The sequence below is a fragment of the Pecten maximus genome, chromosome 1 (assembly GCF_902652985.1).
Source record: "Pecten maximus chromosome 1, xPecMax1.1, whole genome shotgun sequence".
NCBI lineage: Eukaryota > Metazoa > Mollusca > Bivalvia > Pectinida > Pectinidae > Pecten > Pecten maximus.
Genome location: NC_047015.1, coordinates 32,053,706 through 32,073,767, shown reverse-complemented (window position 1 = coordinate 32,073,767; position 20,062 = coordinate 32,053,706). Strand labels below are relative to the sequence as shown.

At 35.9% G+C, this 20,062-nt stretch overlaps 1 protein-coding gene across 2 annotated transcripts in view; it reads left to right on the top strand.

The window, feature by feature from the left end:
• Nucleotides 1-2,115: 2,115 nt before the first annotated feature.
• The window catches only part of LOC117330505 (tubulin-specific chaperone D-like), a 73,940-nt gene continuing 55,993 nt past the window's right edge, over nucleotides 2,116-20,062 (top strand). For both annotated transcript variants that reach the window (XM_033888865.1, XM_033888855.1), the window contains exons 1-15: nucleotides 2,116-2,300; nucleotides 2,748-2,798; nucleotides 4,024-4,121; nucleotides 9,284-9,385; nucleotides 9,714-9,860; nucleotides 10,770-10,908; nucleotides 11,450-11,545; nucleotides 11,740-11,872; nucleotides 12,220-12,350; nucleotides 12,856-12,916; nucleotides 13,983-14,089; nucleotides 14,231-14,293; nucleotides 14,774-14,930; nucleotides 15,460-15,547; nucleotides 16,911-16,996. In XM_033888865.1, coding sequence (XP_033744756.1) covers nucleotides 2,123-2,300; nucleotides 2,748-2,798; nucleotides 4,024-4,121; nucleotides 9,284-9,385; nucleotides 9,714-9,860; nucleotides 10,770-10,908; nucleotides 11,450-11,545; nucleotides 11,740-11,872; nucleotides 12,220-12,350; nucleotides 12,856-12,916; nucleotides 13,983-14,089; nucleotides 14,231-14,293; nucleotides 14,774-14,930; nucleotides 15,460-15,547; nucleotides 16,911-16,996 — 1,637 coding nt within the window. In that variant the 5' untranslated portion in view covers nucleotides 2,116-2,122. The remainder of the gene's footprint in view (nucleotides 2,301-2,747; nucleotides 2,799-4,023; nucleotides 4,122-9,283; nucleotides 9,386-9,713; nucleotides 9,861-10,769; nucleotides 10,909-11,449; nucleotides 11,546-11,739; nucleotides 11,873-12,219; nucleotides 12,351-12,855; nucleotides 12,917-13,982; nucleotides 14,090-14,230; nucleotides 14,294-14,773; nucleotides 14,931-15,459; nucleotides 15,548-16,910; nucleotides 16,997-20,062) is intronic.

Sequence of the window (20,062 nt, the reverse complement as noted above, 5' to 3'; positions counted from 1 at the left end):
ATTGTTATTACCCGTTGCCCGTTATTGTTATTGTCCGTTGTCAGTTATTGTTATTACCCGTTGCCCGTTATTGTTATTGCCCGTTGTCAGTTATTGTTATTACCCGTTGCTCGTTATTGTTATTGTCCGTTGTCAGTTATTGTTATTACCCGTTGCTCGTTATTGTTATTGTCCGTTGTCAGTTATTGTTATTACACGTTGCCCGTTATTGTTATTGTCCGTTGTCAGTTATTGTTATTACCCGTTGCCCGTTATTGTTATTGTCCGTTGTCAGTTATTGTTATTACCCGTTGCCCGTTATTGTTATTGCCCGTTGTCAGTTATTGTTATTACCCGTTGCCCGTTATTGCCCGTTGTTGGAAAATTGATGGAAAGTATTTATATATATGTGTGTGTGAGGGTGTGAGGTTGTGTGTGTGTGTGTGTGTGTGTGTGTATAACTTTTTGTTTACCAATTCCCTCCTGTCACCCTATCAGGATTTAGGCATGACGATTCATCGATAAACTTCTTGCGATTATAAGGACAAAGACATGCGAATGATATTTTGTAATGGCACAAGTATTTATTTTGCTAACCATCTAGTTTTGAAGTTAGAGGTTCTTTGCTATTATGGTTTGAAGATTGTCTTCGGAATCGGAAACAAAGAGTTGTCTTAAATGAAAAAGATATATAGTTTGTCTTATATTAAGGTTGGTGTTCCAAATTAAAGGGTTCCATACTTGGTCAACTTCTTTCATTTCTCATTTCCATTAATGCCATTGTGAAAAATAAGTATACATTAATTGTATTACTAAAGTAATTTGCACATGATACCTCTTTGTATATCATCATTGATTCTCTAGAATAAGTGCATAAATTTTGATTTATAATCTTATCAAAATCCCGTCTGGATTGCACAATGTCCACGTCGTACGATACCGATCCGCTATTTTGTCTCTCTGTTTGTTGTTAATGGGTAATTCTTACACACAGAATAGCCAGGGTCTACGGTAACTGTGTGATGAAATAGTTCCAAATCATTTTTATGGTGCTAAACGGTGGTCGGTCATATTTTTCGTGGTTATTGATTCGATTAGGAAACGAATTTTCGATATTTTACCTAAATAAGTGTTAGAAACATGTAGAGGAAACAGCCGGTGAATATGACATTATATTTACATTTGTTCCGCATTTTCGCATTGACACAATGCTAAGAAGCAGTTGCCGTCAGTTGGTCATGATCGTGTGACATTAAAAAAGGCGGGATTTTTTTCTTGTTGGTTTAGTTTTTACAAAGTTGACGCAAATGGCAAGACAGTGTAAATATAAGTAATGAACAGTGGTTTTAATACTGTTATAGTCGATATGGCAGCAAGCTGTATATGGTGTTTGGTCATGGGTTCCCATGGCACCACCATACATCTTGCTGTCAACTCATATCGACTAGAAACTATTTTATAACAACATTAAAACAGAGTGACTTGTATATCATATGTCTCTGATTAAAACCACTGTTCATTGCTTAAATATGTTTAAACAAAACCCATTAAGATTATCCGGGCCCAGTTGTTCAAAGGGTGATTAGGTATGGTTAATCATAGTTTAACAACAATTTCAAACTCCAGTAAAAAAAATTCTGTTACAACTTCAGTAGACGTACAAAATAGCAGAGACATATATATGTCTCTGAAAATAGTAAGTTGTACAGTACCAGAAACATATCCCTGTTAGAATCTATATGTTTCTGGTTGTACGTACAAGATTTATATTTTTTTGCAATGGCCTGGGCAAAAGGAAATATATATCTACTGTGAACTAATATTTGCAACTTATTTGAATCAGCGGCTTCAGACAGTATAGTTGAAGGGGAGCAAGTCGTGAAAAATGAAAAATAGACTCAATGTAAGGGAGTTTACTCTACAGAATTTCGTACCGTCAGTAAATTTATTGCATTTTGGCCTTTTTCTTCTAAATTTGTTGAGTAAAGAATTTATAAAATATATTTTTAACTTAGTATAAACATGTTTCATTTTAGGTGAACAAGATCGGTTTTGTCCGTCTTTTTTATTTTTGTTTTGTCCCTGACTTTAATTAAGATCACGTACTGCTCTCGCAAACTATCGTAAGCCCGAGAAGTGAATCATGGCGGCTGGAGTAGATAGTTTTGACAACGAGAAGCAGTCAGGTGTCGACGCACTCAGAAAGGGACATGTTTTGGAAGAGTTTAAAGAAATAAAAAAATTCAAGGGGCTAATCAACGGACTAAAAGATGTTTATAATGACCAAATTGCGTTGGAAGTGTCATGTGAACAATTTACAGGTGAAAGATAAGTGCAAGAATGAGTCACTTTATACAGTAATCATATATAGGCCTATTAAGTAAACATTGGCCTGTATAACTGTTTGCAGTACAGAATGGTCAACCACACGAACTTGATGTATTTGTGTGTATGATTTATGTTCGTTTCAATGCCATGACATTACTTGTAGTATGCAGAGTTCGCACTAAAAAATGTCGCTATAATACTGTAACTAGTCTATAGCTATTGCAAACTGATAAAAAACATATTTTTTGGGATAAAAATGCATTGATTGATTCATTTAATAAATGATAGCCCAATTGTTTAGAATAATAGCTGTAAGGTGTTGAACAATAATTAAATTACTTGTTTGTTCATCTGTTACGAAATCGCTCCACTATTTTATCTGATAGTACTTTTATATACATGTGTATTTTAAAATTAATTATATTAATTTGATTTCCCAGCCATCATTGACAAGTATCAAGAACAGCCCCACCTGATTGATCCTCATTTAGGTAAGTACAGATTAAAACAACAATGACATAGATTAAAGATTAAAAGTATCCTGCACAGGGGTTGGCTTCTAATGATACAATATATGAGATGAGTCACACATACATAGATCCCTACACTAATTTCTGGTCTAAATGGGTATATGCATCACTTTTAAGGATTTGTTAAATGATTCGGCCTATGTGACTTCACTTTACAAACATGTAGTGTTAAAAATTGTTATTCAGCTGATCATGGGGCATGTTTCTTTGGTTCAGTAGTTAGATCTCGAGTCAGAGATTATCATACAGGACACATTTGTTCAATTTCTGTCACAGTATATTACTACTTGTCAGAATTTTTTTGTTTCATTTTCTGCCTCATTGAAATTATAACAAATTATTTATTGCACAATATTTAATACCTACGAAACTTCAGCTTATTGTTTCAATGCATATGTCACTCATTAAATTTGTGTTCTCATGAAATTTTGTTTATCTTGGCTGTCTTTTAACAGTTAATTTCAGTTCTTGAGATTTTTATGGCATGGTGTACAATAAGCCTATCATTGTAGTAGACCCAAAAACAGAAACAGATTGACGTCAGAGGATTTTGGTCCTGCATGTACATTGTACATTCATTTCTTCATAAAATTTTCTTAAATCATGAAATTTTCATGCATTATTGCCTATCAAACAAAAATGAAATTCTTCATTTTATTGTCATTTCTCTGGATTTTGACCAGAAATATCATACACGTGTGCATTTTAAATAGTTTTAATTATTTTAAAATGATCAAATAGCATCATATCATCTGTGATGCCACATTTAATATTTTAGGATATTTTCAGCACACGTCTGTATACTGTAGTTGATTATAGCCTTTTGTGCAGATTGTAAACGATTACTAAAGGCCTATGTCCCACCTACTTTCTGAGGCTAAAGCCAATGACAGACCATGCATCCCATATTTCTTTTGATCATCAATGTAGCTTCCCATCAATTACCTCACCAAGGTAAACTGTATAGACTCAACATTCATAGGAAATTGTCAACCTAGAATGTTTCCACTCGTTTTGCACCAGCAGTAATTGATCGTCTAACTAACTCTGCTACTTTGATCATTTAAAGTTCATTATTATGCACCAATCAAAACTTACATGTTGTAGTTATAAGTACAGTATAATAATAAGTTGTTTCCTTAAGTGTGTATTTATCCTCACAGCATAACTTCAAATGTCTTTCCAGAATCTTTGATGACACAGATTCTTGGTATTGTTCGAGATGACAAGTCTCCACCAGCCCTGATTCACCTTGCATTTAAATATCTCTACCTCATCACTAAGGTAAGTAAGACAAAATTTAATCATGTGATCACTCCCTATATAGGAGGAAGACTCTAAAATTTCATCCCAAAATTTAGACATACATTTTTAGGTCATCTGACCCAAAGGGTCAGGATGACCTATAGTCATCGTGCTTCGTCCGTCGTCGTGCGCCGTGCGCCGTGCGCCGTCCGCCGTGCGCCGTCCGTAAACTTTTTCTTTCAAAACGCTACTCCTCCTTAACGCTTGGGTGGATTACTTCCAAATTTGGTTTGAAGCATCATTGGGGGAGGGCAATCATATTTTATATAAATGAGGCTGGTCTGACCCCTGGGGCCAGAAGGGCGGGGCGCCGAAAAGGGAACTTAGGTGAATATTGCTATAAAATCCTACTCCTCCTTTACCCTTGGGTGGATTACAACTAAATTTGGTTGGAAACATCATTGGGGGAGGGCGGTCATATTTTATATAAATGAAGTTGGTGTGACCCCTGGGGCCTGAGGGGCGGGGCCCCAAAAGGGGAACTTTGATGAAATTTTGCTATAAAATCCTACTCCTCCTTAACCCTTTGGTGGATTTCAACCAGATATTGTGTGAAACATCATTTGGGGAGGGTGATCATATTTTATATAAATGAGGCTGGTGTTACCCCTAGGGCCTGAGGGGCGGGGCCCCAAATGGGGAACTTTGATGAAATTTTGCTATAAAATCCTACTCCTCCTTAACCCTTTAGTGGATTTCAACCAGATATGTTGTGAAACATCATTTGGGGAGGGCGGTCATATTTTATATAAATGAGGCTAGTGTGACCCCTGGGGCCTGAGGGGCGGGGCCCCAAATGGGGAACTTTGATGAAATTTTGCTATAAAATCCTACTCCTCCTTAACCCTTTGGTGGATTTCAACCAGATATTGTGTGAAACATCATTGGGGGAGGGTGGTCATATTTTATATAAATGAGGCTGGTGTGGCCCCTAGGGCCTGAGGGGCGGGGCCCCAAAAGGGGAACTTTTATGAAATTTTGCTATAAAATCCTACTCCTCCTTAACCCTTTGGTGGATTTCAACCAGATATTGTGTGAAACATCATTGGGGGAGGGTGGTCATATTTTTTATAAATGAGGCTGGTGTGACCCCTGGGGCCAGAAGGGCAGGGCCCCAAAAGGGGAACTTTGATGAAATTTTGCTTTACAATACTACTCCTCCTAACCTCCATAGTGAATTATTACCAAATTTGGTGTGAAACATCATTGGAGGAGGACAATCATATTTTATATAAATGAGGCTGGTTTGACCCCTAGGGCCAGAGGGGCGGGGCCCCAAAAGGGGAACTTTGGTGAATTTTTGCTATAAATCCTACTTCTCTCTAACCCTTGGGTGGATTAATACGAAATATGGTGTGAAACATCCTTTGGGAAGGATGGTCATATTTTATATAAACGAGGCTAGTGAGACCCCTGGGGCCTTAGGGGCAGGGCCCCAAAAGGGGAACTTTGGTGAATATTTTCTGTTAAATCCTAATCCTCCCTAACCTTTTGGTGGATTACAACCTAATTTGATGTGAAATATAAGGTGACGGCAATCATATTTTTTAATGAGACAGGTTTGACCCCTGGGGAAAAAAAGATGGGGCAAAAGGAGCGCTTAGGTTAAACATTTCTTTAAAATGCAATTCCTCCTTAATGCCTTAATTGATTACAACTATATTTAGCATGAAACATCATTGGGGAAAGGCAATCCTAATTGATATAAATGAGTCTTGTCTGACCCATTGGGACACAGAGGGGCATGCCCCAAAAATGGGAACTTGGCTAAAATTTTGCTTTATGATGCTGCTCTTCCTGGACAAGCTAAATGGATAAAAACCAAATTTGATCTAAAACATAACTGGCTGCGATAAATGATTTATGTTAATAATGCTGGATTGAGGGGTGTGTCCCTGCTGTAAGTGTAAGTGTTTGTCAGATGACCGTTAAGGCCCATGGGCCTCTTGTATATAAATGAAGTTGCTGTGACCCCTGGGGCCTGAGGGGCGGGGCCCCAAAAGGGGAACTTTGATGAAATTTTGCTATAAAATCCTACTCCTCCTTAACCCTTTAGTGGATTTCAACCAGATATGTTGTGAAACATCATTTGGGGAGGGCGGTCATATTTTATATAAATGAAGTTGGTGTGACCACTAGGGCCTGAGGGGCGGGGCCCCAAATGGGGAACTTTGATGAAATTTTGCTATAAAATCCTACTCCTCCTTAACCCTTTAGTGGATTTCAACCAGATATGTTGTGAAACATCATTTGGGGAGGGCGGTCATATTTTATATAAATGAGGCTGGTGTGACCACTAGGGCCTGAGGGGCGGGGCCCCAAATGGGGAACTTTGATGAAATTTTGCTATTAAATCCTACTCGTCCTTAACCCTTTGGTGGATTTCAACCAGATATTGTGTGAAACATCATTGGTGGAGGGTGGTCATATTTTTTATAAATGAGGCTGGTGTGGCCCCTGGGGCCAGAGGGGCGGGGCCCCAAAAGGGGAACTTTGATGAAATTTTGCTGTAAAATCCTACTCCTCCTAACACCCATAGTGAATTATTACCAAATTTGGTGTGAAACATCATTGGAGGAGGACAATCATATTTTATATAAATGAGGCTGGTTTGACCCCTAGGGCCAGAGGGGCGGGGCCCCAAAAGGGGAACTTTGGTGAATTTTTGCTATAAATCCTACTTCTCTCTAACCGTTGGGTGGATTAATATGAAATATGGTGTGAAACATCCTTTGGGAAGGATGGTCATATTTTATATAAACGAGGCTAGTGTGACCCCTGGGGCCTGAGGGGCAGGGCCCCAAAAGGGGAACTTTGGTGAATATTTGCTGTTAAATCCTAATCCTCCCTAACCTTTTGGTGGATTACAACCAAATTTGATGTGAAACATAAGGTGACGGCAATCATATTTTTTAATGAGACAGGTTTGACCCCTGGGGAAAAAAAGATGGGGCAAAAGGAGCGCTTAGGTTAAACATTTCTTAAAAATGCAATTCCTCCTTAATGCCTGAATTGATTACAACCATATTTAGTATGAAACATCATTGGGGAGAGGCAATCCTAATTGATATAAATGAGTCTTGTCTGACCCATTGGGACAGAGGGGCATGCCCCAAAAATGGGAACTTGGCTAAAATTTTGCTTTATGATGCTGCTCTTCCTGGACAAGCTAAATGGATAAAAACCAAATTTGATCTAAAACATAACTGGCTGCGATAAATAATTTATGGTAATAATGCTGGATTGGGGTGTGTGTCCCTGCTGTGAGTGTAAGTGTTTGTCAGATGACCGTTAAGGCCCATGGGCCTCTTGTCTGTTAAACTTTTGATACTCATAATTTCAGAATTCCAATGCATTAGTCCAACAAAAAGATGGGATCAAACTGAAGAGATAATGATCAGTCATAGTACATCTTGATCTCTTCATAAGTTGTTTATGCGAATCAGAAATAAAAAAATGACCACAACGCTATCTGGGATTTTGTGAAGATATTGCATTGAAAGTTTATGTTGTTTTTTATTGGACATAATTATAAAATTAGTGTGTATGGAACATTTGTCTCTATGTAAGTGTGGATGCTGATCAAAGTCATGCTATCAAACATATATCTTGCCGACTTTAATGATGGTCAAATACATTTGGGTGTAATGTTCTTGACAAAGAATGTATCACCATATTTTCAACATCAGGGAGGTATTTTTTAACGAAGTCTAATTCAGTTATATACTATTTTATAAAACTTGAAGACATATTCTTGTGTTTCTCACAGGGAATTTTCTACTGTAAACATACTTATTTTAGCGGTAATCATATTTTAGCGCTTTTCGCGCTAGCATTAGTGCGCGAATTTATGTGCAGCGCTAATATATGTGCAGCGCTAAATTTTGTATCTAGTAAGTGTGCATACATTACATGAAATAACTAGCTATGTTTTGCTAGTAATCCAATACGATCTATCTCCCGTGGTGTGAACCAGTTATTTGACATCAAACACAACGTACAATGCTTATCAGTCGATGTTTATTTTATTCACAAAAACACAAAATAATAAATACAACACTACGCAAACACTGTCTCTGTTAACAGTTCATATGGCAGTAATAATAGGGTATAAGCCGCAAGGCTATAGGGCCTACAGTTCAGTCACGGATTTTATGAATAGCTCCCAGTATGCCGCTTTTGTCTCAACCACGCATGACTGCATCTTTCTTCACCGACTGAAAGGACGAAACCATCAAACCAGCATGGAGGGGTTTCAGGGTGGTAAGCTTGAGATCCACATTTACTGAATAGATCGGTCGATCGATTCAGTAAATGTGGATCTCAAGCTTACCACCCTGAAACCCCTCCATGCTGGTTGGATGGTTTCGTCCTTTCAGTCGAAAGGTTTGCCAGTCTTGAGCAAACCATCCACACTGTCCGCGTACCAGTTTTGAAAACACGTTTTTATAGATCTTTTAAAGTCATCGTTTCCGGAAACGTCTAACAGTTGTAATCCCCCCGTACAAGATGCAGGGACATACCGAATACACGTTTTCTTTTTTGAGAACTTGGTGGGGTTTTAGTTATCTCTTCGTTGGCTAATACGATATTTTCTGCATCAGCCTGACAGTTTGCTAACCGTGGATCGGGTAACATCGACGACGGAGGTGGCGAATCCACAGCGGATATTAACCAAAGTTTCAGCATGATGGATAGTTATAAACTGACCAAACACACCAATACAACTAGTATACAATGTATCTATAGATTTATTCAGTAAAAACAACTCACAATTAAACTGTAGTCAGTGCGACCTGCCAGGCCCTATCGCTGACAATGTACAAATCTATTTTAGTAACAGGGTGTTTTCCCAAAGTATAGTCGATTCCAGAAAAGCGTCGATGCGCTAATTCATGATTGCGCGAATATGTCGCTGGTGGTGGTTTGCGCGAAAATATGAGTGCGCTAATATAAGTACGTTTACAGTATGTAAAAGATTATGCTTTGTTTTTTGTTTTTTCGTTTTTTGTTTTTGTTTTTGTTTTTGTTTTTTGTTTGTTTTTTTGTTGCTTTGAATTATAGGATCTTTTAACTGAGATATTTTGAAAGCTACATCTTGAGTGTTTTAGTTTAATTTTATTGGTATTTTGATGTTACAGATGAGAGGTTACAAGATAATAGTACGGCAGTTTCCTCATGAGGTGGCTGACGTTGAATCAGTCCTGGCATTGATTGGCCAACAGGATCCTAAGAATCATCAGGTTACCATCATTATAAAGACTACTATATATATATATATATACATAGATATATCTTGATAAAACTGGTCCATACTGCCACTAGCAACTCGAAGTTATGTTTGTCACTTTTTGTGTAGATGGATCTCCTTTAATAATTAAGTTCTTTTAAAATGTAGAAATACCAAGATTGTCAAATTTTTGTCAGCTTGATATGATTATCAAAGCCATTAAGGCATTTCAGTGTGTAAACCAAATGTCATGCCATGAAGTGGTCTATTTCTAGTTTTTAATCTTGTAAACATAACCCCTAGATTTATTATATTCTAGCTGTTTTGTTCGTTTCTTCCAGACATGGGAATCCCGTTACATGTTGATCCTGTGGCTATCCATGGTGTGTATGATACCATTTGACATGGTGCGACTGGACAGTAATGCTGTCACTGGATCTGGAGAGAGACGTAGACCTGTCATGGACAGAATACTAGACGTGGGAAGAGTGAGTAGATTTTATCTGCATCACATAGAAAGGTTAAAGTGTAGTACCCATAATGATTAAATAAATCTTTTTAAAAAAGTAGAAGTGGAGAAAGTGCAAACACTTTTGTTTGAGAGAAATAACAATTTTTCTTGAAATTTCACCTGTGGCCCGACAGTGATGACCCTGTTTTGGTGTCCCAGATCTGTATGAGTTCAACACATTCGACTCAGCCCTATTATGATATCATGATCAATCTAAAATTCATTTAAATGAGACCTTTTCAACTGTACTGCTAAAAATAGTGAGTCCACAATGTTGAATTGAACTATTTCAAGTAACTTTGCAAGTCCCAAGTACAGGACAGGGTAGATTCATTCACAGTGAGTTCAAGTTTTGTCAACTTGACTTTCATTTATCTTTTAAAGAAAAAAAATCATAGAATTTGAACAGGTTAAAAAAGTTTTGTTCAAACTGACTGAAGATCTTTGCAAACTTTATAGTATCATACATGTTCAAAATGAAAATCATCTTCATCCTCCAATACGCAGCCAAACTACCTTATATGCAGACACTTTTAAACACAGTAAAGTTAGATAATACAATGTTCAATTAAACACAAAAAATAGAGATTTGGAATACCTGTCCATTTCTTTGGGGCAAAACATGAACTTTTGGCGGTTTTTAAGACTTCCTCAAAAATTATCAATTGAAATAGGCTTGTTTTAAAGGCATACACCTTAATTAAATGTATAGCTGCATGAAAAACACATGGTGACATGAAAAAATCTGTTAAATTTATTTTAATCTAGACTATACACTTTAGCTTGTTTAAAATTGTAAATTTTGTTTGATTATGATCATTAATTTGATTCAAATGAGCTGAATGAAATATCGTGATTGACAAATTACTGATGGTACATGCTGTAGACGTACCTGACTGAGAATGACAAGTGTAGAGATGCCGCAGCCTACCTCACCTCGCGTTTTCTCACCAGACCAGATGTCAAAAAGGAACGACTTCCAGACTTCCTGGACTGGGCACTTAACATCCTCGTTAACTCAGACAGTAAGTGGTTAGCCTTGATGGCCAGATCACCATGTTTACTTTTCCAGCACACGGAAATCAATAGACAGGTGGCCTGTATACCAAATTTAAAATATATATAGATGTACTTTCATTTATAGACAAGTCAAATGACAAATTTAGTTCTGACTTTACTAAAATTTCCATAAAAGTATAGTGAGCTTGAATTATATTATCAATGATTTAGATACTCTGTATTAGATTGTTTTTGTTTTGTATGTCTCACCATGACCAGAGGCAAATATTTTTACAAATGTTATCAGATTTTGCAGAGTTCACTACTCCTTATTGATATACCTGCCAGTGGTTGGATGCTGATAATTTAAATAAAATTTCTTTAAGGGTCAAACATTGATCATTTCTTAATTAGCTCTCCAATCGGTATGAAATTATGAAATGATACTTTTTCAGCTTAAGACATGGACATGTTTTGAACTTATCTATTAAATTCTTTATTGAACTTCATTTCCATCAAATCCGGAGAGGAATAAATATTTCACAAACATTTTGTGTTAAATTACAGTAACAATGATGCGAGGAATGACACAGGTAACAGGTATACTGACCATGTCTGCCCTTCTCTTCAAGCATGGCAAGAGGGAGGACCTGCTGGACTATGGTAATTACAACCAATACTACCTTCCAAATCTATCTTTTGAAAGGCCAGAATTTCATCCTGTGATTAAGTTACTTGCAATGTTTGAACCAATAAATAATTGCAGACATTTTGAATGTGTTACAATAAGTAACATCAAATGATGATGTCCTCCAAGTTTTTTTTGTGCATAAAGTTTACAATCTCATCTGTTACAGCTCCAGTTGTGTTGACCAAAGTGAACAACTTGAAGTTGCGAGACTGCAATAATTGTGTCATCAGAAAACATGGTATCAAGGTCATTCAGAGGCTTGGTCTCACTTTCCTCAAAAACAGAGTAGCTTCCTGGAGGTATGTCATATGCAGCATTGTATATATGGACAGTATTTCTGTGTTTGTCTCATGGGTGTGCTTTTGTTCAATTATTTCATGATATTTGAGAAGAAATTTGTAATATTTTGAAAAATGCTGTATAGAGTAATAGTTTGCAGTGAATCAGTGCTAACATCTGTATTTATCCAGTAAAAAGCAAACGTCTGGTAATACACCCTCTTTTAAGTGTTGCCAATAACTAAAAAAATAAACAAAGTTAAATTTGTCATCTTGTAATAAGCCTACTCGCTACTTAAAAGACAGAGGATAGGTGCTACCCCCTGGGCTTATTACAGGATAAATATGGTAAAACTTCCTACCTACAGATACCAGCGAGGGAGCCGGTCCTTGACAGACAACTTGAAAAAAGGCTATCAGCCAGGGTCATCTGGTGTCAACAGTATCGCACAGGAAGATGAGGAATATGATATACCCGAGGAGGTTGAAGAGGTTATAGGTAGGTCAAATAGTTCATATTAGGCTGGGAGGATAAATGGTGGGAAGTTTAAAGGGAAAAATTGTTTTCAAATAAAGAAGGTACAATACAGACATAAGAAAGTTTTATGTCTGTTAAATCATGCAAGAGCTACATGGGGAATTGCATACATACAAATCAAACCTCTATGATACTAGAGGTCATAGGTCAGAAGATTGATCAGCTGATGAAGGCCGAGATACCTGGTAGTATCAATTTGCATATATTATACATATAATAACAAATATTGTCTAACCTTAGACTGGTATATCTGCCCTCTCCAAGAGGTGAAATGTCTTTTTCTCTAACCCTAAATAGGCATATCCACATTTTTACTGGTACAATACTAAGAGTATAAAAAAGTATTTCACTTTGGCATGAGATGGACAGATATTCTTCCCTATTATAATATTAATAGTACTTTTGTAATGGTTGCTTTACAAAATGTCTCAAACCAGTAATTAGTAACAAGACTCCTCTGTTTCAGAGCAACTTTTGAGTGGACTTAAAGACAAGGACACAGTGGTCAGGTGGTCAGCAGCCAAAGGGTGAGGCACTCTTTTGAATTGTTTTGAGGTCATTTGAAGACCTTGGGAGTCTGTTTATATAAGCAGACAAAATTCCTAGATCTTGATAGACCTACAAATGTTGATGCAGGCCTTTAATCAGGGTTTCGATTAAGTACTCGTCCACTCTTCCGGACAAGTGAAAATGCCACAGTGCTGGGTAGGTTCGTCTTTACCACTTGTCCCTGTGCTGAGTGAACTTTTCTCTCTAAGGTAATAGGGCACATGCATATAATCCCAATACCTTGCAAAACAGTTCATATTAAATTGATACCATAATGTAAGATATGACAACAAAAATTAAATAAATAAATTATTTTTCTTGCGTTTTGCGTCAGTCGTTTCATCTGGTCTTAATCACGTGTCCGCTTTAATTCAACAACGGACACAGTATTTAAAGTGTCTATAGGATGCTGATTAAATCAGGGAATTTCCCATTTTGTTCAGTATAGTTGAACAGAAATGGCCACTGAAAATATCCTAAATTAAAACAACAGATTAGCCTAGATATTTAAAAACAAATATGAAACACGGGAAAACATACATGGTCAATAACTGCACAGAAAGCTACAGCTTCAGACAGTGACTATAAAACAGCAAAATATGACTGAAAACCCTGAACATGAAAGTAGACAAAAACGAAAGCAAACGTGACCTAGGTCCCTCCTCAAAAAAAAGTAAGAAAATTCAACAATGTATTTTTTTATTCATTGTATTCAACATGCACAAATGTCACAAACCATTAAGACATTGATACCTACTAGGTAGTACCTAGTACCTACCTACTTGACCAAAATGGTGCCTGGTAAAATTTGATGGTGCCCATTGAGTTCTCCGCTGTCACTAGGCACAGTTCCTAGCAGGAGAAAAAACTTAATCTGAACCCTGCTTTAAAGTTTTTGTCAGTGCACATCTGAGAGTAACTGAAGACCTCTTGGTCTGTCATTTTTTCATCAACAAATTACTCGGGTCCAATAAGTCCTAAAACTTCCACAATTTTGTTGTTTTACAAAGATATTTTATGATTTTGATGTTCTAAATTATGCAGAATTGGTCGAGTAACTGGACGACTCCCAAGGGAGTTGGCTGATGAAGTTGTTGGGTCAGTGTTGGAGCTGTTCACCCTTCAGGAAACAGATGGGGCCTGGCATGGGGGTAAGTTTCCATATTATCTATTTTAATGAAATCTTGATGTCTTGCACATCTTCTTTTTTTCAATGCCTTATAATCTGACATGCTAACTACTCCACATCAAGTTTAATGTGGTTTTAATATTCTGTCATTTCCATGTTGTAGGTTGCCTGGCACTAGCTGAGCTTGGGAGGCGAGGCCTGTTACTTCCGGAGAGACTTACAGATGGTAAATGATATTACCTTTAGATTAACCAAATTTTATCAAACTTGCTATACATGATCAATTCTTTAAGTAATTGTGCAATGTGCAATTTATTTGTCTGTAGTTGCCCTCCTTCATCAGATTTTGTCCTTTTGATAACTTTTTTTCCTTTTGAGTTATGTCCCTTTAACAATTTACTGAAATCTATTGGCTTACAGATTTAGTTTGTAAACGAAGGGATTACAAGTGTTTATTTACTGTCTTGATCAGCTCCTGTACTTCAAAAGTATTGCCATGCATTACTGGTGGGACAGTTTCACAGGATATGTACTGCAGGGTATTGTTTTTATAGAGGTTTGGTTTTATTTTTGAACATCCTGTCAACAGCTATATGATAAAATAAACTACATTGTAAAAGATATATTTTATAATATGTTCTTAATTTCCACTATGTATAACACCTGCTTGTTGTTAACCGTTATATTTAAAAACTTACACATACAGTGGTTCCGGTGGTGTTGAAGTCTTTGGAGTATGACGACAAACGAGGGAACTTCTCCGTGGGAGCTCATGTTAGAGATGCTGCATGCTACGTGTGCTGGGCCTTTGCAAGGGCTTACGAACCACAGGAAATCACACCCCACGTGGATAAGATAGCCACGTAGGTATTTTTTCTGAACAGATTTAAGTTAATAGATTAATAAATGATTTGATAATGATTGTTAAAACAGATGGATTATCAATTTGCTGCCACTACCTGGATCAGGGAGGGTATTCTATTCATCCGATATTCTAAAAATTGATTTTATAGTTTTTAGTTGGGATTTGTTGATTAGTTGGTAATTTCTGAGGTATCAGGCCAAGGTGATATTTCAGCATTTTTTATGATTGGTGCAGTTCAAGGTATACCGAAAAATCAAGTATGTAGGTGACTGCACACCGGATAGACCATGTGTTGAGCTTCCTTTTGCTGTCATTGGTAGTTTGGGTACTGTTGACATTGAGAATGTTTGAGGTGAATTATGAGGAGAAAAAAGCTTAAGAAATTTAATGCATTTTGTGATGTTTCATTCTTTTGAATACATTCTACACTGAAATATTTGTTATACTTTGCATGTAGATCCGTTGGTTTCCAACTGGGATATCTGTTACACCTACTAAAATTTTAATGTTTTGTTGTCCAATTCCAGGGCTTTGATAAAAGCTTCTATTTATGACCGGGAGGTGAATGTTAGGCGTGCTGCTGCTGCTGCATTCCAGGAAAATGTTGGACGTCAGGTATTTACATTGTCTTTTACAGTAATCTGTAGCAGAGTAAGGTTTATCATGGGTTTCGGCTGCCAATACAGAAAACCAAACCTCCCAATTTTTAGAAATCTCATGAGGAAGAAAAGTGTGTGAGCATTATTTTCAACTGGGCAACACACTTAGTGCATGACACAAGTGAACAAAATATAAGGGGAGATAATTTGCCATAGAAGAAATACTTTCCTTCCTGATCATCGATATCCCTAAATCAAATTCTAATTCATTTTAAACTTGTCCAGTTATCTATTAAACTTGACTTTGGATGGTACCAGGTAATTAACAGGCAGTAACAAAAAAAACATATACAAAATCTTTTTTTTGTTTGTTTTTAAAATTACCTGTGTTTCTGAAAATTGTACATCAGACTGCACAAATTAAGCTGTCTAATAAGACTCTTTTAACTCTTAAAATAATGTCAATTGATGCAAGTTATCACAATGATTTTCTATCAGTCAACATCAAATAAATTTTCTAAAATGCTACAATGAATATATATATTTTCAATGAAGTTTTAAAAGTGTTCTCCCTGTTTAAAAACACATCAATTGAAAAGAGTCTGTACTCCATAGTAGGTGGGTTATTGTGAATGTTGAGGTAATTGCACTAGTTTTCTAAGTTTTATTACAGCAGTATTGGGCTAATGAATGTTCGTATTCGAGGACATGTTTTTGTCTCAAAATGTAAAGTTGGAAAGTTAATTTCAGACAAAATAGGTCTCAGGTAATTACTACCACAAGTGTATGATGATTAAACAGCGTGAAGCACATGTTTATGGATGGCCTTCAGCCTAAATGTGTCATTGGTGGTGATTTATTTAATTATTTACGTAATTTTATAGGTCATTGTATATATTTATAATTTATAGGAACATTTCAATAAGTAATCCATCTTACACAGTTGATAACACCACTATTCGGTGTTGTTTCACTCTCTCTAGATCTGTCTGTGATTCCTGGTCTGTCTACTGTCAAGTAGAGATCGTTTGTGCGGTCGACATCAAAGGCAGTAGTATATATCATCATCTATTCTCAGATTAAAAAATTCTCTTCAGTTTAATAGCAATATAGATTTTTTACTTAAATACACAATACTCATGCATATATTTTAAGTGAAACAGTCAAGTAGAATTGATATAATGCCAGTGAAATATAACCAGTATATATAATTCTTCATTTTTGTCCACCAGCAATGTTTTTTTGACATTCACACTCTACCAACTCTTTTTTGACTTTATACTTAGTGAATTTCCAATAAGTTTCTGATGCAAGGGCATTTGTATCATCTGCAATGCCTGCGTACTCCTGCGTTGGTTTACCTGTTGTATTTTTTTCAGGGTACATTTCCTCATGGAATTGAGATTCTCACAACCGTTGATTATTTTGCTGTTGGAAATAGATCTAATTGCTATCTAGATCTCAGGTAAGAGGAATGTAATAAATCAAATTACCTTAATTTGCTTTGAAAGTGATATGTCTTGATAGAATAAACCCTGTGTAAAGAGTGTAATAAAAATATAATGATAACTCAATTTTACATGTATATTATCAGTTAAGGGCGTGTCACTCATGGCAGAACTTTATCAAAAGATTTATTAAAGATTTTATGATAAACTTAATTTTTGTAGCCAAAGATATAAATGTGAAGATGAAAAAACATATTGCTTTTTTGCTTATTTTTTTAATGAAATAGACTTTTTTGCTTTGAATAACATATATTAGAATGGATATTATGAATGTTTCATTATAACTTGTATAAGTTGGATTCTGTTTTACATTAAATTGTTTTCCCTTGCACAACAGAAAATTCACAAGTACCATCACATTGAATTTGAATATTGATTTGAAGTCTTTGGCAGACTTTTCCAGCTGAAAAACATGTCATTAACTTATCCAATATTAAAGTGTACCCAGAACGATTTGCTATGTTAAGCTTAAAAATTGTGATTTAGGATGAAACTAAAAATGCTGAAAGTCCGACTTTCATAGCGACTTTAGTTTTAGAGTAATTGCGATTTTTCTCGAAAACACACCTGAAGCCCAAAGCCGTTGACCTCGTTTCGGTGACCTCTGACCTGTGACGTCAGAGGTTTAAGGGGATCAGAGCCGCCATATAGGAAATATATAGAAACAAACGTGAACATGTGCCTGCAGTTAATGCGAATTGGACAACAATAATGAAAGTGCTGAATAAACTTTTTGAGTTATATTTGTGAATTAGTTAATAACAAGTGCTACCGAAACCAGGGACATATAATTTTCTATTATAACGGGCCATATATAACATGTAGCATCTCACTAATTTTCTCTCATAACGAGCCATATACATGTAACATCTCACTAATTTTCTCTTATAACAAGCTATATACATGTAACATCTTACTAATTTTCTATTATAACGGGCCAAATACACGTGTATCATCTTACTTATTTTCTATTATAACAGGTCGTATATAAAATGTAAAATTTAACGGGTCGTTGTAACATATATGACATTTGAATAACAGGCCGTTTATAACGACTTACATCATATAGCCTTTATTATGAGGGCATGACTGGTTTGTTACATACTGATATTGATTTTCGGTTATAATACTTCTAGTAATAAAAGTTTAAAATGCAATTCATACACGATGTGAAATAAATGCTGAAAATTTTGAATTTTTATTAGCCAAAACAGCAATAGATACGTTGCAAATACACTTGAATAATTGTCCGAAATTGATAACACTTGTCCATGAAAGATTAGTAACTCCCAGACAAGATTCATAGAGTAAATTTTCAACATCGTGGGTATATGAATGAGGCAACTTAGGTTAATTATTCTATAGACAAACCTTTGAGATACAAATTTTTTTCGCTTGTAAAGAAAACAAAACTCACTGAATTCCAAAAATAATGTGTTTGATTTCAACAACTTGAAAATGTATTCCCTATAGTATAACCGCAATCTTAATAAAAATTCAAGCTCAATTTACGTACAACCTGTAAGAGCATATATTCGGAACTTTTTTGAAGTGCATAGAAACCAAACGCGTGAACTCACAAGCAATTTATCGGCGTGTGCCAATTAGCACACCAGAAATCACAGACACCTGTAGTGCAGTGACAGGTGTGACGAGCTTGTGGATCGTAATTTCACACCTGGTAATTGTTTAGCGGTATACTAACCCACTCAAACTTCAGAATTCGTAATTCTCCGAACATGTTTATACATCTTTTAAAGTGAAGATATGGCTTGCGACACACGAATGGAAAGTAAAACCACAATGATCTCGATCACTTCACGATAATGACACAATGACAAAAAAAAACAAAAAAACAATAATGATAAAAAAAAAAAAAATAATAATATTTGAAAAAATCATTGCAAGTTTATAAGTTTTAGTATTAATTAAGATTAGTCACGATGAACTAAATTGTATGTTTTTTATCATAAAAAACGGAGCTAAAATGATGGTTTTAATAAGTACCTATGCTATTTACCTTTTTATATAATTTCACCGACAACGATCGTATATAAATTATACAATGTATCTTTCTCAAGCATTTAATCGTCGGTAATCCCTGAGACCATGACATATAAAATAAAGGATAAAATCTGTACATGTAGAAGTTTGTTGTAGGCTTCAACAGTGGTATTCATACGGCAGAGCTTTAGTCTATTGTAGATCATGATGATTATAATATATTACTTTCTGAATTAAGTGTCCTTCATGACTAGAAGCGGGTTTTGTAAAGAATATAACGCATGTGTATCGTCTTTTCTCACAAACTAGAGTATCCAGAACTGTTGTATTGTTGGTATGTTTATTTGAATATTAATTTGCGAATAAAATGGCACATTGTTTTATTTAAAAATGTTGAAGCAGTGTTCCTTTTTATAATAATGAGTAAGAAATGGAAAACTAATATACATTTATTGGTGGTTGACCGATTATTGAATCATGTATATCATCTGTATGTCCTTTATAACACATCAGTCTGTGTTACCCAAGCGGTCATTTTCAAAATCCATTTCACTATAAAATTTAATTTTCTAAAAGCTCAAACTGATATTGTTGGATTCCGACTTCTTGTCGGCAATATTTGCAAAAGTCATCAACCTCAAATCTCATGTCCAGATCGTATTCAGACATGTCTGTGTTGCTACTGTTCATACTGTCGTCTATACTGCTGACCACCATTTCAGTAATACTCCGTTAAACCTCTGACGTCATAGACTGCAGAGTTCCAAATCAGCGTGACTAACCGATACGCTGATTAGCAGTCGACCGACAGGTGAAAAACGCGTACTTTGATGTGCGATATCTCGGTACCCGGCCAACCAATTTTTATGCAGTTTGCGACATTCTTCTTTGGTGGTTACATAGAATAACATATTTGAATATCGTTTTTCGTTCCGGGTACACTTTAATTGCACAAAAAAGACTATTTTAGTGATAGAAAGTGGAATATACATAGTCATATTTTTAATTTTCAAGATATG